General features: G+C 32.1%; 1 protein-coding gene across 2 annotated transcripts; it reads left to right on the top strand.

Moving 5' to 3' along the window:
- The first annotated feature begins 2069 nt into the window (after positions 1-2069).
- On the top strand, positions 2070-4980 carry LOC18099563 (probable receptor-like protein kinase At5g24010). Of its 2 annotated transcripts, XM_024600820.2 has the most exons (2): positions 2070-4153; positions 4247-4980. In XM_024600820.2, exons 1-2 carry the CDS (start codon positions 2209-2211, stop codon positions 4648-4650), a joined length of 2349 nt encoding a protein of 782 aa, XP_024456588.1. In that variant the 5' UTR covers positions 2070-2208; the 3' UTR covers positions 4651-4980. The 2 variants fall into 2 exon arrangements, with proteins under 2 accessions (XP_024456588.1, XP_006383540.2); XM_006383478.3 differs by having other exon boundaries at positions 2070-4980.
- Positions 4981-13089: the final 8109 nt, after the last annotated feature.

Here is a 13089-nt window from a genome sequence, read left to right as displayed (position 1 = left end):
ACTCATTCAATGATATATATAATCAATATGCTCTTGAATTTTATGAACATAATTAAAGGCATAACTCAATAAATGATCAATATGTTGTTGCCTATCCACTACAACAAAATATTTCAAAAGCACATAAATATTATACTTAATATTTAATTAAGGCATGTATCATCAGTTATGTTAAAAAAATCACACGGAAATTAAGGAATTTATTTTAACAATAAATAAATTAACACCACAATTAAACAATTTTTATTAACAATAAATTAGTATTAATTGCCTTCTTATTATTATTATTATTATTATTATTATTATTATTATTATTATTATTTTAATTGCCAAAGGGCAGTTACACATCTCTTAAAAATGTGTTCTTTCGAGGTTTTTTTTTTCAACTGCCAAATGACAATTTTCAATTGACTAGAGAATTGTAGTCAATTGGAAATGACAATTTCCATTACCAATTCAAGCGATTAATTGGTAGTTGTTCTTTTTTTTTTTTTTTGTTACATACCTATTATACAACTACCATATAGAAAGTCTTTTTTTAATTAATGATATAAAAGATAAAATCATAACTCAATTACTTCATAAAATTTTGTAAATTCAAGACTCAATAAAAGAATTCTTTTAACATGAATTTACATCTAACATTTATATAATAACAGGTGTATTGAGTAAAAAAATATTAAAATCATGGCTCTAATACCAATATAGATGAGAAAGGAAAATTTACTTGTGAAAATTTGCTTTCGTATCCCCGAATCGATTACTTTAGTGCTATAGTATCATTTCAATTACTAGAATTAAAGTGATATTTCACATTACGAATGTCTTTATAAATCTTGTCAAAATAATGTAGAGAATCCACGATGAGAGAAGAGAAATAGAGAATGATTATTCAACAAATGAAAAACTTGTTTTTTTCATATGAGTTATGTTCATTTATATATAATTAGAGAAAACGGTTACTTCCTTTAATAACTCCTATAATAACTTGGATCATGTCCATCTATCATAGACGGATCATGCCTAACCCAATAACCTCTCTCTCTCTCTCTCTATATATATATATATATATATATATTAGGAATGAGGCTTTTATTTTTCATTAACTAATCAACTGATTATGATAATTTATTGGGACAAGTTTCATAATATGCTTTTATTTTTTTTTATGATGTTATTCTAGTTGCATGACTCGGGTCATCTATTTTGTGGGTTAACCCTAATAGAATGAGATTGTTTTATTGTGTTCTATTTTTAAATTAAGTTTTTCCCATCTTCATTCGCTAATCAAGTTGTTTTTGAATTCATTAAGTAGATCAAGTCATGTTAAGTTAATCTTCGCACAATTTAATTTTTTTTATTTTGATAAATATTAGCAATAAATGTTTTTTTTTATCGGCACAAGTTTTAATTAAGTCTTCAAGATATGTTCGTAAAAGAAAAGGCTGAAGTGGGGAGATAGATTACTAGAACATTGAACAACGAATGTCCATGATTTTGTTGGCTATGTACTAGATATTGGTGTCTTTTTCTATAACAATGTCCATGACATTGGTGTGTAAAGTATTTTTTATTAGTAAAAAATATATTAAAGTAATATTTTATATTTTTAATTTTAACATATCAAGATAATTAAAAAATATTAAAATAAAAATATTAATTTAATATTTTTATAAACTAAATATATTTTTAAAATATGTAAAAACAAAATTAGAAAATTAATCCCAAACCGTAAGAAGCAAGGAATGAGAACAGTCAACGAGAACGGTCAATTATTGTTTCTTCATGTATTTGTTAGTTTGTTTTTCAAAGATTCTATAACGACAGGGACAAATTAAATGATCAAGCATAGTTAGAAAGACACTCGCAAACTGGGTCAAGCAAGGAATGAGAACAGTCAATGAGATTCTATACTTTTTGGTTGTGAGAATGCCTTTGTGCTTGCAAGTGAAATAGAAGCACTTGCAAGTAGTTGTATTTGGCCAAAATCTAATAATGTGACTTTTCTTCTCCTTCATTCAATTGGTTAATCTCTTTTCGTTGGCCATAAAAACTGCTCTTGTCAACACCTGTACAGAGAGTGACAGATACAAGTCAACAAGTCTTCCTCTGAAATTTCAAACTTGCCAGTACTCCCTCATATCTTCCGCTCCTGACAACCTTTCCTCCATTCAAAGAAAAAGCATCCAATATCCTCATCCAATTTCTATGGAGTTCACTCTTCATCCTCTCTTTCTTCTTCAATCTCTTCTTCTTCTTTCATCCTCAGTATCTTACAATCCATCGGTTAAGTACTTCATGAACTGTGGATCAGACACCGATGTCGATGATCTTGACGGTTCCCCGCGGACTTTTGTTGGTGATGAGAATTCTAACTCTTCCTTCTCTGTTGGAAAAAGCACATCTATCCAAAATGAAAACCCTTTACCCGGCATATCACTCCTATATCATACAGCCAGAATCTATACGAAATTAACCCCGTATACGCTTGATATCACTCAAAATGGTTCCTACCTTGTCCGCCTTCATTTCTTTCCATTCAGCTTCAAAGGGACTCATCTTGCTGATGCTTTGTTCAATGTGTCTGCTTCAAATTTTTCACTTTTAACAGATTTTAGAGTCCCGAACAGTACTACTGAGTTCCCAGTGATCAAGGAGTTCTTTCTCACGATAGCTGTAGGAAATTTCAACATCTACTTCAAACCAGCTGAAGAGACACCTTTTGCTTTCGTGAATGCCATTGAAGCCTTTCTTCTCCCACAAAATTTCTTCATGGATAATGCCTCTGCAACTCCTCCTTTACGGACCAAAGATGGAGCTCTTAGGACACGTTATAGGATCAATGTTGGAGGTCTAGAAGTTAACGATACCCTGTGGAGAAATTGGGTACCAGATGATGATTATCTAGCTTTTGGGGGTTCGGGTGCAAACCGTCCGTTTAGTGGTAAACTTCATCAGGCCAGTCAAGGGTTGACTGTCCAAGAAATTGCCCCTGATTCTGTGTACACAACTTGCAAAGAAGCGAGTGTAGATAATAACGGGGCATCCAATTTTCCAAATATAACTTGGCGTTTTAACGTGAGCAAGAAAGCTAGGCATCTTGTTCGTCTGCACTTTTGTGACTTTATCAGTGTGTCACCAGGTACTGTGAAATTTGATCTCAATTTATCTACCAATTTGAGTCAAGTGATCGATCCTAATTCTGGTGGGTTTAGTGAAATGGCATCTCCATTTTTCCTCGATTTTATGGTTCCTTCTGATGATTCCGGATATATGAGTTTTAGTATAGCCCCAGGAAATAATTCTATTCCGAAAGTTGCTTTTCTGAATGGATTGGAGATCATGGAGTTTGTGGGGAACACGACAATTGTAGTGCCTGTTGATGAACATGAGGCAAAAAACCATCTAGTTCTCATAATTGGTTCAGCTGGAGGTGTGGCTCTAGTCTTGGTTTTGATTTTATTATTCTCATTATGTTTGAGATTAAAGCGACCAAAGCCCGTAAAAGCTGAGTTTCTTTATGGAAAAGGGAGGTCTCCCAGTTGGATAACTGAAAAAACTGAAAATGCCTCCTCCAACGTTACTAATTTAAACCTCAAACTGAAGATGTCTTTAGCTGAAATACTGGCTGCGACTCATAATTTCAATCCAAAGTTGTTGATTGGTGAGGGTGGGTTTGGCAAAGTTTATAAAGGAACTCTTGAGACTGGTATGAAGGTGGCTGTGAAACGAAGCGATTCAAGTCATGGCCAGGGTCTTCCAGAGTTCCGAACTGAGGTCATGGTCCTTTCAAAGATTCAACATCGGCATCTTGTTTCCTTGGTTGGCTACTGCGATGAAGGATCGGAGATGATACTGGTTTTTGAATTCTTGGAAAAGGGGACTTTGAGGGACCACTTATACAGCACGAAGGAGTGCTCAAAGAATCCATCTGCAAAAACTGAATTGAATTGGAAACAAAGGCTTGAAATCTGTATTGGCTCAGCAAAAGGTCTCCATTACCTCCATACTGGTCCTGATGGAGGAATCTTTCACCGTGATGTTAAGTCTACAAACATCTTACTTGATGAACATTACGTGGCCAAAGTAGCTGATTTCGGTCTTTCTCAACAAGGAATGCCTGATCCGGACCATATAAGCATGGGTTTTAAAGGTACTTTTGGTTATCTTGACCCTGAATATCTCAGAACTTTTCAGTTAACCAATAAATCAGATGTGTATTCTTTTGGTGTGGTTCTTCTTGAAGTGCTTTGTGCTCGACTCCCTGTTGTAGACTCACAGCAGAAGGAAGAAATAAACTTAGCTGAATGGGGGATGTTTTGGCAAAAGGAAGGGCAGCTTGAAAAGATTATCGATCCTCTACTGGCAGGTCACATCAACCCTAATTCGCTAAGAAAATTTGGTGAAATAGCTGAGAAGTGTTTGAAGCCACAAGGAGCAGACAGGCCTAATATGATTGATGTGTGCTGGGATTTAGAATACGCAATGCAGCTTCAACAGACTGCAGTGCATAGAGAGGCACATGAGGACACCACCACAACAGGTGTTTCATCAGATTCAGCACTCCCAGTTATGCAGAACATGAGTTCTAATATGTTCCCAGTTGATGATTTCTCAGATACAACAGATACTGTAATGTATCCCAATTAAGAATTAACGATTCTAGATGATCCCCACGGGTCAGGAATGAGCTCTCAGTGCCTCTTATTATTATATCAAATTTCTCCAGCAACGAATGGACTTTGAAGTCATTTGAGTATATGCTCTAGTTAATTCATGTTGTCAGATGAGAAGTTCTAAATAACAGCAAGTACGTTTGTCGATCACACCAAATGCCTTAGTAATTCTCTGGGTTGGAAGTGCCTGTTCAACAAAGAGTGATTGAGGTGGATAGGTTGACAGATTTTAGATGCTAATGTTCATCCCTTGGATGCATATCTGTTAAATATAAATAATAATAAAGTTTGATTGGATGCTTAATTTATGGTAGATTTGTTCGAATCATGGGCTCAATTTTAGATATTAAATGTGAGGCCAAGCAAATCAAGATGACATGCTCAAAACTTGATAGGCCACCACTCTTATTCAAACAATGCATCCTAAGAATTACCTTTTCTTTTCAGGAACAAGTATCAGAAAGGATGCACAATTTTCAAGAAACCAGTTGACTCAGTTAACATGAACTTTAGAAATTTTAGTTGACCAGACTAACCTAATTTCCAAAAAATTGAGTTGATTCAATTGACACGATCTTTAAATTGGTCTAATTAACCAACTGACTACATGTAAACTACCATTTGAGCTTATGGTATCTCTCAAATGGATAAATTTGAATCTAATGTTTGCACACCCAGATAGAATTAGCCGACCCTTATTTCTTTACCTACCCTTTAAGTTGTTGGTACTTAGCACTAAATGCTAATGAGACCCTTCTTACCATAGTGAGGTCTATAGAAAAATATTAAAGCATATCAATACTAGAGTATGACCCATTTAACACCATATTGTTTTTAATAAACAATATAACCATCAACTAATAGGGTTAATTAACTCAAATAATTGCCTTTGAACTAGGTCAAATAGTGTTTTTTTATATATGCCCCATTCATCATGTAGATTAGTGTGTTTCACGGGTTTAAAAAGACACATGAAACACTAGGTAAAATTTAATTCTTTCATTCCTTGCATACATAAATATTCTCATTCTCTAAGCACTTGTATTTATCATCTTCTTCAATATACTTTGTTACATACAAAACACAACTTTCAAAGTTATATTCATCATACAACTGAACAAACCTAAAAATTAAAAGGTCCCCAAAGCTCTATATAGAACATGTTTTATAGGTGTCATGACCAATGCAATGTTTCTTCTTCAACTTCTTAACCTAGTTATTTTTTGTTAAAAAGGCCTAAATCCAATGCAATTTTCCTTAAACTTCATTATAATTAAGTTTATACAAATAGCAAACCCATCTAGTATATTGCAGGGAGTCCAATATTCTATTGAATATGATAAACATTTCCTTGTTTGGTATAAACTAAACCTTTTTTATTTAAATTTCCTCAATATGCTCAAGCATTAGCATTTTGTAATGTAAATTGTAGCCCAACCAAATATGTTAGCATGTTATGTTACTTGTTATTTTCTAGCAAAGACAAATCCCCATTGTGAAATAATAAGCTTTCTAGTTTTTATTTTGTGACTTGTTTATAATTACTTGAGTATATAACAATTATTGGTACTTATGTTTTACAAATATTCTTCCATTATTAATAAGAAGGCATAGCAATTTATAACTTGAAACTCATTTGTCAAGCTCATCTACCTTAATCACTCTTTGTTTAATGTTGCAATACCAATCATTAATTCTAAATTTAGAGAACAATGTAGTACCTATTAGGTCAATAAAGAGTGATTGATATATGAGTTTCTAGATGTTAATTTACATGCCTTCTTATTAATATTGAATGTATATTTGTAAATCATAAGAAATAATAAAGCTTGACCAGATGCTCAATGTACTAAAATTCATGGTAGATTTGTCTAGGTTAGCAAGGTAATGGATATGGCATATCTTAGGTCTAATCAATGCCCTAAAATGTCATGAAACGAAGACTTTATCTTGTATCCATATCGATCCCAAGTAGACATGAGTCATATCATTTCATCTCCCCAAGAACAATTATGACAACCACAGGAGGGTAATCCTAAAAGATTTATAGCTTTGAAGTTTTGAAACTAACAAATGAGAAGTTGTTACATGTCGAGAGATTATAGGCCACTGTTAATAGAGAGCATGCATATATAATGTTTGCAAATTCTCTCATTCCACCACTTTCATAAAATCAAAACAATTACACCTTTTTCTATCTTAGTCTTAACAATTTTAGGCAAGTGTTCATTATTTTATGACTTGTAAACCAGCCATTAAATTACCATAAAAATAGTCATGTTTCTTTTCTACTCACTACATAGGAATTTTAGTGTGATTTTGAGTTATAGAGCTAACATTCAAAGGAACTCTAGTTGCCTTTTGCTGAAATTTGGTGAGAAAACTCTATTTAAGTAACATTTTTTCAATATCTTAAGAGTTTTTTAAGTCATGATAGATATTTCTAGTGTAACTAATGAATCCAGGGCTACCTTGTATGGGGAGGCCCTAAGAAACTTTGGATCTGAAAGCACTTTGAGATGATCGCTCTATAAATAACAAATTTCCAGACCCACTTTGAGCTAATATCCCTTTAAATGAATAAATTTTATGAAATTCACTTTAAGATGATCACTCTATAAAAACTCAAATTTCAAAATCACATTGAGCATATCTCTCTTCAAAATGAATAAGTTTTCAAAAAATCACTTAAAGAAAGTTACTCTATAAAAATATCATTTTTCATGAGGTAGGGAGCCTCTCAATTGATCAATTGTTTTTTAAAATTTATGACGTAGATCACCTCATGATTTGACCATTTCAAAAAAATAAAGTCAACCTCTTAATTTAACTATTTCAAAAAAATAAGGTTGGTCACCTCTAAGTTTAACCAAAATTCAAAATTCTCTAGTGGATTTGCCTCTCAAGTTTGATGGTTTTTAAAGTTTTTTTGTAAACACCATTTTTCTTTACAAGCTTACTACACAAAGTATATGAATATTACTTTTCATACGGCTTTGTATGGTAAGCATTGTAAAAATAAAGCAGCTGTCATAACATAAATTTTGACCCCTTCTTTTCAAAACTTTTTTCAAAAATCCAAAAACAAAAGTAAAAATTCTAAAAAAAATAGTTTTCAAGGCATTTGCACTCATTTAGTAGTTTTCAATGTCTTTCTAAAAAATTCAAAAAACACTTGAAAAAAAGCTTAAAAAAAAGGCTTTTGAAGCATTTCGGCCATTAATGCGTGCATTTCATAATTCTTGATTAGTTTTCTGATCAAATTAACATTAAATTTGTTTTGAAAAAAATATATAAAAAAACAAGAAAACTAAAAAAATAAAAAAATAAAAATTAGAAGCAAGACAGACAAGTGGACTAAAGTGCAAAATAAAAAAAATAAGGGATCAATGTAAAATGGAGTTACTTTGGGACTAAACAATTGAAAATAAAATTACATAATTTATAGGCTATAAATAGTTGAGGAGTTTTGAGAGAATGGAGAAAAAACCCTAGCCACCCATATCATAAAACAACCCATAAAAAACTCTAGCCTTGTCTCTTTCACTTCCCCTTTTACCACCAAAAACCCTAGCCACCCATATCACAAACCAACCTATAAAAAAACTCTAGTCTTATCTCTTTCACTTCCTTTTTCACCACCATAAACCCTAGCCACCAATGAAAAAATTTGAGAGGAAGGGAAATAGAAAAGAGAAAGTGTGCTAGAAAAAAAAATAAAAAGATAAATTATTCATTTTTTTTCTCCTTGCCTTTCATAAAATGAAAAACCCTAAACTGTCTCTCATCACTCTCTCTCTAAAATCAAACCACTATGAACTCACAACTCAAAACAATCATAGCCCCTTTTATTTTTCAACCAAAACAGTAGAGCAAACTAGTTGAGATTAGAAAAACAATCTAAAAAACTTGCAACTGAAATGGAAGCGAACATGGCATACTGACAAGTAGTTAAATTTGGCCAAAATCAAAGAATGTGACTTTTCTTCTTCTTTATTCAATTGATTAATCTCTTTTCATTTGCGATAAAAAATGATCTTGTCAATACCTAGACAGAGAGTAACAGATACAAGTCAACCAAGTCTTCCTCTGACATTTCAAATTTGTCAGTATTCCCTTACATATCTACATTCAAAGAAAAAGCTTCAAATATCTGCATCTAATTTTTATGGAGTTCACTCTCCATCCACTATTTCTTCTTCAATTACTTCTTCTTCTTCTTCTTCTTCTTTAATTTCTTCTTCTTTTTCTTCTTCTTCTTCCTTTTCTTTCATACTTAGTATCTTACAATCTTTTGGTTAAGTACTTCATGAACTGTGGATCAGGCACTAATATTGATCTTGATGGTTATTGGATTTTTGTTAGCCAAGGTTTTCTAGAGTTCCGAACTTAGATCACGGTCTTTTCAAATATTCAACATCGGCATCTTGTTTCCTTATTTGGCTAGTGTAATGAATGATCACAGATGATACTGGTTTTTGAGTTCATGGAAAAGAGGACTTTAAGAGACCACTTATACAATAGAAAGGTGTGCTTAAAGAATCCATTTGCAGAAACTGAATTGACTTGGAAACAAAGGTTTGAAATTTGTATTGGCTTAGTAAAGGGTCTCCATTACCTTTATATTGGTCTAGGTGGAGAAATCTTTTATCGTGATGTTAAGTCCACAAACATCTTACTTGATGAACATTATGTGGCTAAAATAGTTGATTTCGGTCTTTCTCAATAAGGAATGCTTGATCTAGATCATATAAATATGAGTTTAAATGGTAGTTTTGGTTATTTTGACCCTGAATATTTTAGAACTGTTTAGTTAACCAATAAGTCAAATGTGTATTCCTCCCCATCAAGGGACCATATAACCTAGATCCAATTCCTTTTAAGGCCTTTTCTAGTTAGGGACACTTGAGAAAGACCCTGATAAGAAGTGATGATGATGGAAACAAATATTTATATGAATGTGAGTGCATGTCTCTATGCATTTGGACTTTTCTAGTTATCCACTTTAAGAATGCTCTTTGCCAAAGTGAGAGTGGCTTTTAAATAGATTTTAATAAAGATGATGCTCATTTTTACTCTCTTATGTAATATTTTGATTAGCTTCTTATAGAAACTATAATTGTCTACCTACACTAGAAGGAGCATGTGTTAGAGCTAGTAGTAGAGATACTTGTTAAGGAAAAGGTAAATCCGTAAGTCGCCTTTGTGTATCTAAAAGAGTCTTTACAAGAAATCTTACTTGTTTAGCTAGTTGTTGAGTATTTAGAGAAGTTGATAGTGCACTTGTGGGAAGGAGGTCTATAACCATCCTATATCTTGAATTTTCTAGGTTATCTATAATGAAAAGAATTGGAAAGTTTATTGAAAGAAATGAGATGAAATGGTTTTTATTCAGTATCTTATAGATGGTCTCACTAAAAAGGTTTAAGGCAAATCCCACTAGATTTTGTTGTTTTTTATATAATAGATAACTAAGTTAAGAAGTTGAAGAAGAAACACTACAATGGTAGCCCACGAACACTTGCAAACAAGTTCTTTGTAGAGCTTTATGAACCTTTTAATGTTTAAGTTGATTATGTTTTGTGAGGAATATAACATGAAGATTGTGTGTTGTATATAGTAGAGTGTGTTGAAGAAGATGATAAATGCATGTTCTTAAAGAAAGAGGGATGTTCGTAAATATAAAGAATGAATAAATTAGTTTTTCCAAGAGTTTTATAGGTTTTTTAATACCCATGAAACACATGATTTGCATGGAGAAGGGAGAATATATGAATATATTAAATAATTTTGGATAATAGCTTTTAATGATTGGTGGTTATATTATTGATTGAAAAATAATGATATCATATAGGTCTTTATCTAGCATGGGCATGCCTTAATATCATTTTTTAACCTTAGGTTATCATTTAATTTAAAATATCAACTACAAATAGGGTAGGTGAAAAAAATGAGTTTAGAAAATCATGTCCAAGTGTGTAGGACTTACCCCTCTGAGGAACAACTAAGTTCAAATAGGGGTTTGTATATAGTGGCTCAGATGGACCACTTTGAAGATTATGCTAGTTGGGTCAACTAAGCTTTTTAGAGACTATACATCCTTCCTAACGCTTGTGCTAAAAGAGAGAAGTAAACTCAAGTGTTTTTTTTTTAGTTTTTTAACACAGTTAAAAAAATTATAAAGTAACATAGCTGAAAAAATAATTAGGAAACTAGCACACTTTAACAAGTTGATCTGGGACTCGTTTTGAATTTTAAATGTTGCAACCCCACTTCTTTCTTTTTCTTTCCTTTCCTCATCCTCCATCTCTCTCTCCCTCGCTTCTCTCATCTCACCACTGACTGGATCTCTCTCTCTCTCTCTCCACGGCTAAAAACACCTCAAAAAGGCCTTAAAACATTGATCTCTCTTTACATCACTCATCTCTCTCTCTAGCTCTACCTGTAATAACCTCTTTCTTTCTCTCTCTACCAACAATGGAGTAAACACATTCCATCTGAAACACAACCACTGGTCATTCTCACCGACCATGCTTCACTTTTAGAGGTATATTGAACACTTCCCCTCAATTAATTTGATATAATTTATATTTAATTAATGTTAATTTGATTTATTAAATATTAGGGTTTTGAATTAGAAATTAGGTTAATTAGATTTAATTTATGTTTAATTACTATTAATTATGTGATTTAGTGAATTAATAAAATTATGTGTTTTAAATGTTAAGTGTTGATTTAGGTTAAATTATGGATTAGGTTAATTAGATATATTTTTAGTTGATAGTTAGGTTATTTTTTTAAATAATCAATTTTTTTATGTTGTTGTTGATTGTGAATTAACAAAATTATGTATTTGAAATGTTAGTATTGATTTAGATTAAATTATAGATTACGTTAATAGATATATTTTTAGGTGATAGTTAGGTTATTTTGTTAGATAATCAATGTTATATTTTTAGTTGATAATTGATGCACTTTGATTAACCTCAAGATATTAATAAATTAGGATTGTGTTTCGTTGTCTTGTTTGAAAGAATGTATATTATACTTTCATGGTGGTATCATTGTTAATATTAGCAATGGTATCACTTATAATGTAGGAAGCCATGAATTTCTAATTGCTACATTAGAAATGTCCCTTAACGAATTATCAAAAATGTTATGTTATCGACTTGGCTAGAATATATTTAAAATATAAGTTGAAATTACTTGAAGTATATTGCAAACCGGGATTAATCAAGCTTATTATATTGGTGTACCATTCTGTAGTGACGAGAGTATGAATTCAATGTTTGGGTTTGCAAGGATCAATGAGATTAATATGCTGGAGCTTTACTGGAATAGTAGACCTAGACGAGAAAACTCTTCTAGTATGGAGTTGACTCAATTTCCAAGTAACTCTTAGAGAACCACACAGGCATCACAAACAGCTGGTCCTTCTAAGTTAGGTGATAATGCTAATAGACAAGTTTGGTGGAGAAAATTGTTAATATGAAACCTCAGTTGAGCATGACATCTACTCCATATTGCTATGGAGAATCCAAACCAAATGATGACGAAGATAAGCGTCACATTGATAAAGTTTTCTTGTTATATGGTGTAGGGCTAGATATTTCATGATAAATCTCATTCATGTCCACGAGTTTCATCAGGATGAGTTAGACGCCTAGCTGCCGCATCAGGTATGTAACACATATGTATTTAATTTTTTTATTTATTTGAACGTTAATTATTTAGTTTAGATTGATTGTCTGAAATAAGTTATTTATATGTTTTGAAAGGTTATATGGATGCCTTATATGGAGGACTTGATACTTTTAGCTTCGCCAATATATCATGAGGGATCTGACATGTGATTAACACAGATTCTATTGCATTGTTTTGACATTATTGAGATGCATTATCCAGATCAGGTAATACAATAGTTTGGACTATTTAAGCATATTCCGGATTATATTGATATTGAAGATGAGCTACGTAGTATTAGTTACCAGGGTAGGCGCAAGGAAAACTAGTAGGTAACTCATGCATCTTAAATTGATATCTGGGATGCTAGAAGAGATCGCGTTTTTAAAGAGCAGTATCGTGTGATTGATATAGATACTTACATGGCATGTATTTGTCTATTACACATCATTTCATTACACCGATCTAATCACGTTTCCCGAGATATCCATAAAATCTGATATACTATGCCTCCCAATATCCAAGCAGAATCAATCAGTATACAATATTATTTTATATTTAATACCAAATTAATTTTGACTTCAGAAAAGAAAATAAATCCTACCTTAGTGAGTAAATGTGCTCCTCTCATTCTATAGTATTCACTTTTCTTTAATGACATTCTCTCTCCTTTTTTTTCAAGAATTATCATTTCGTCTTGATTTAATTTTTCTTTTCTTCTTAGAAT

The sequence above is a fragment of the Populus trichocarpa genome, chromosome 5, assembly GCF_000002775.5.
Source record: "Populus trichocarpa isolate Nisqually-1 chromosome 5, P.trichocarpa_v4.1, whole genome shotgun sequence".
Lineage (NCBI taxonomy): Eukaryota > Viridiplantae > Streptophyta > Magnoliopsida > Malpighiales > Salicaceae > Populus > Populus trichocarpa.
Note: the sequence above shows the minus strand (reverse complement) of the source record. Positions and strands in the feature narration are given on the sequence as shown.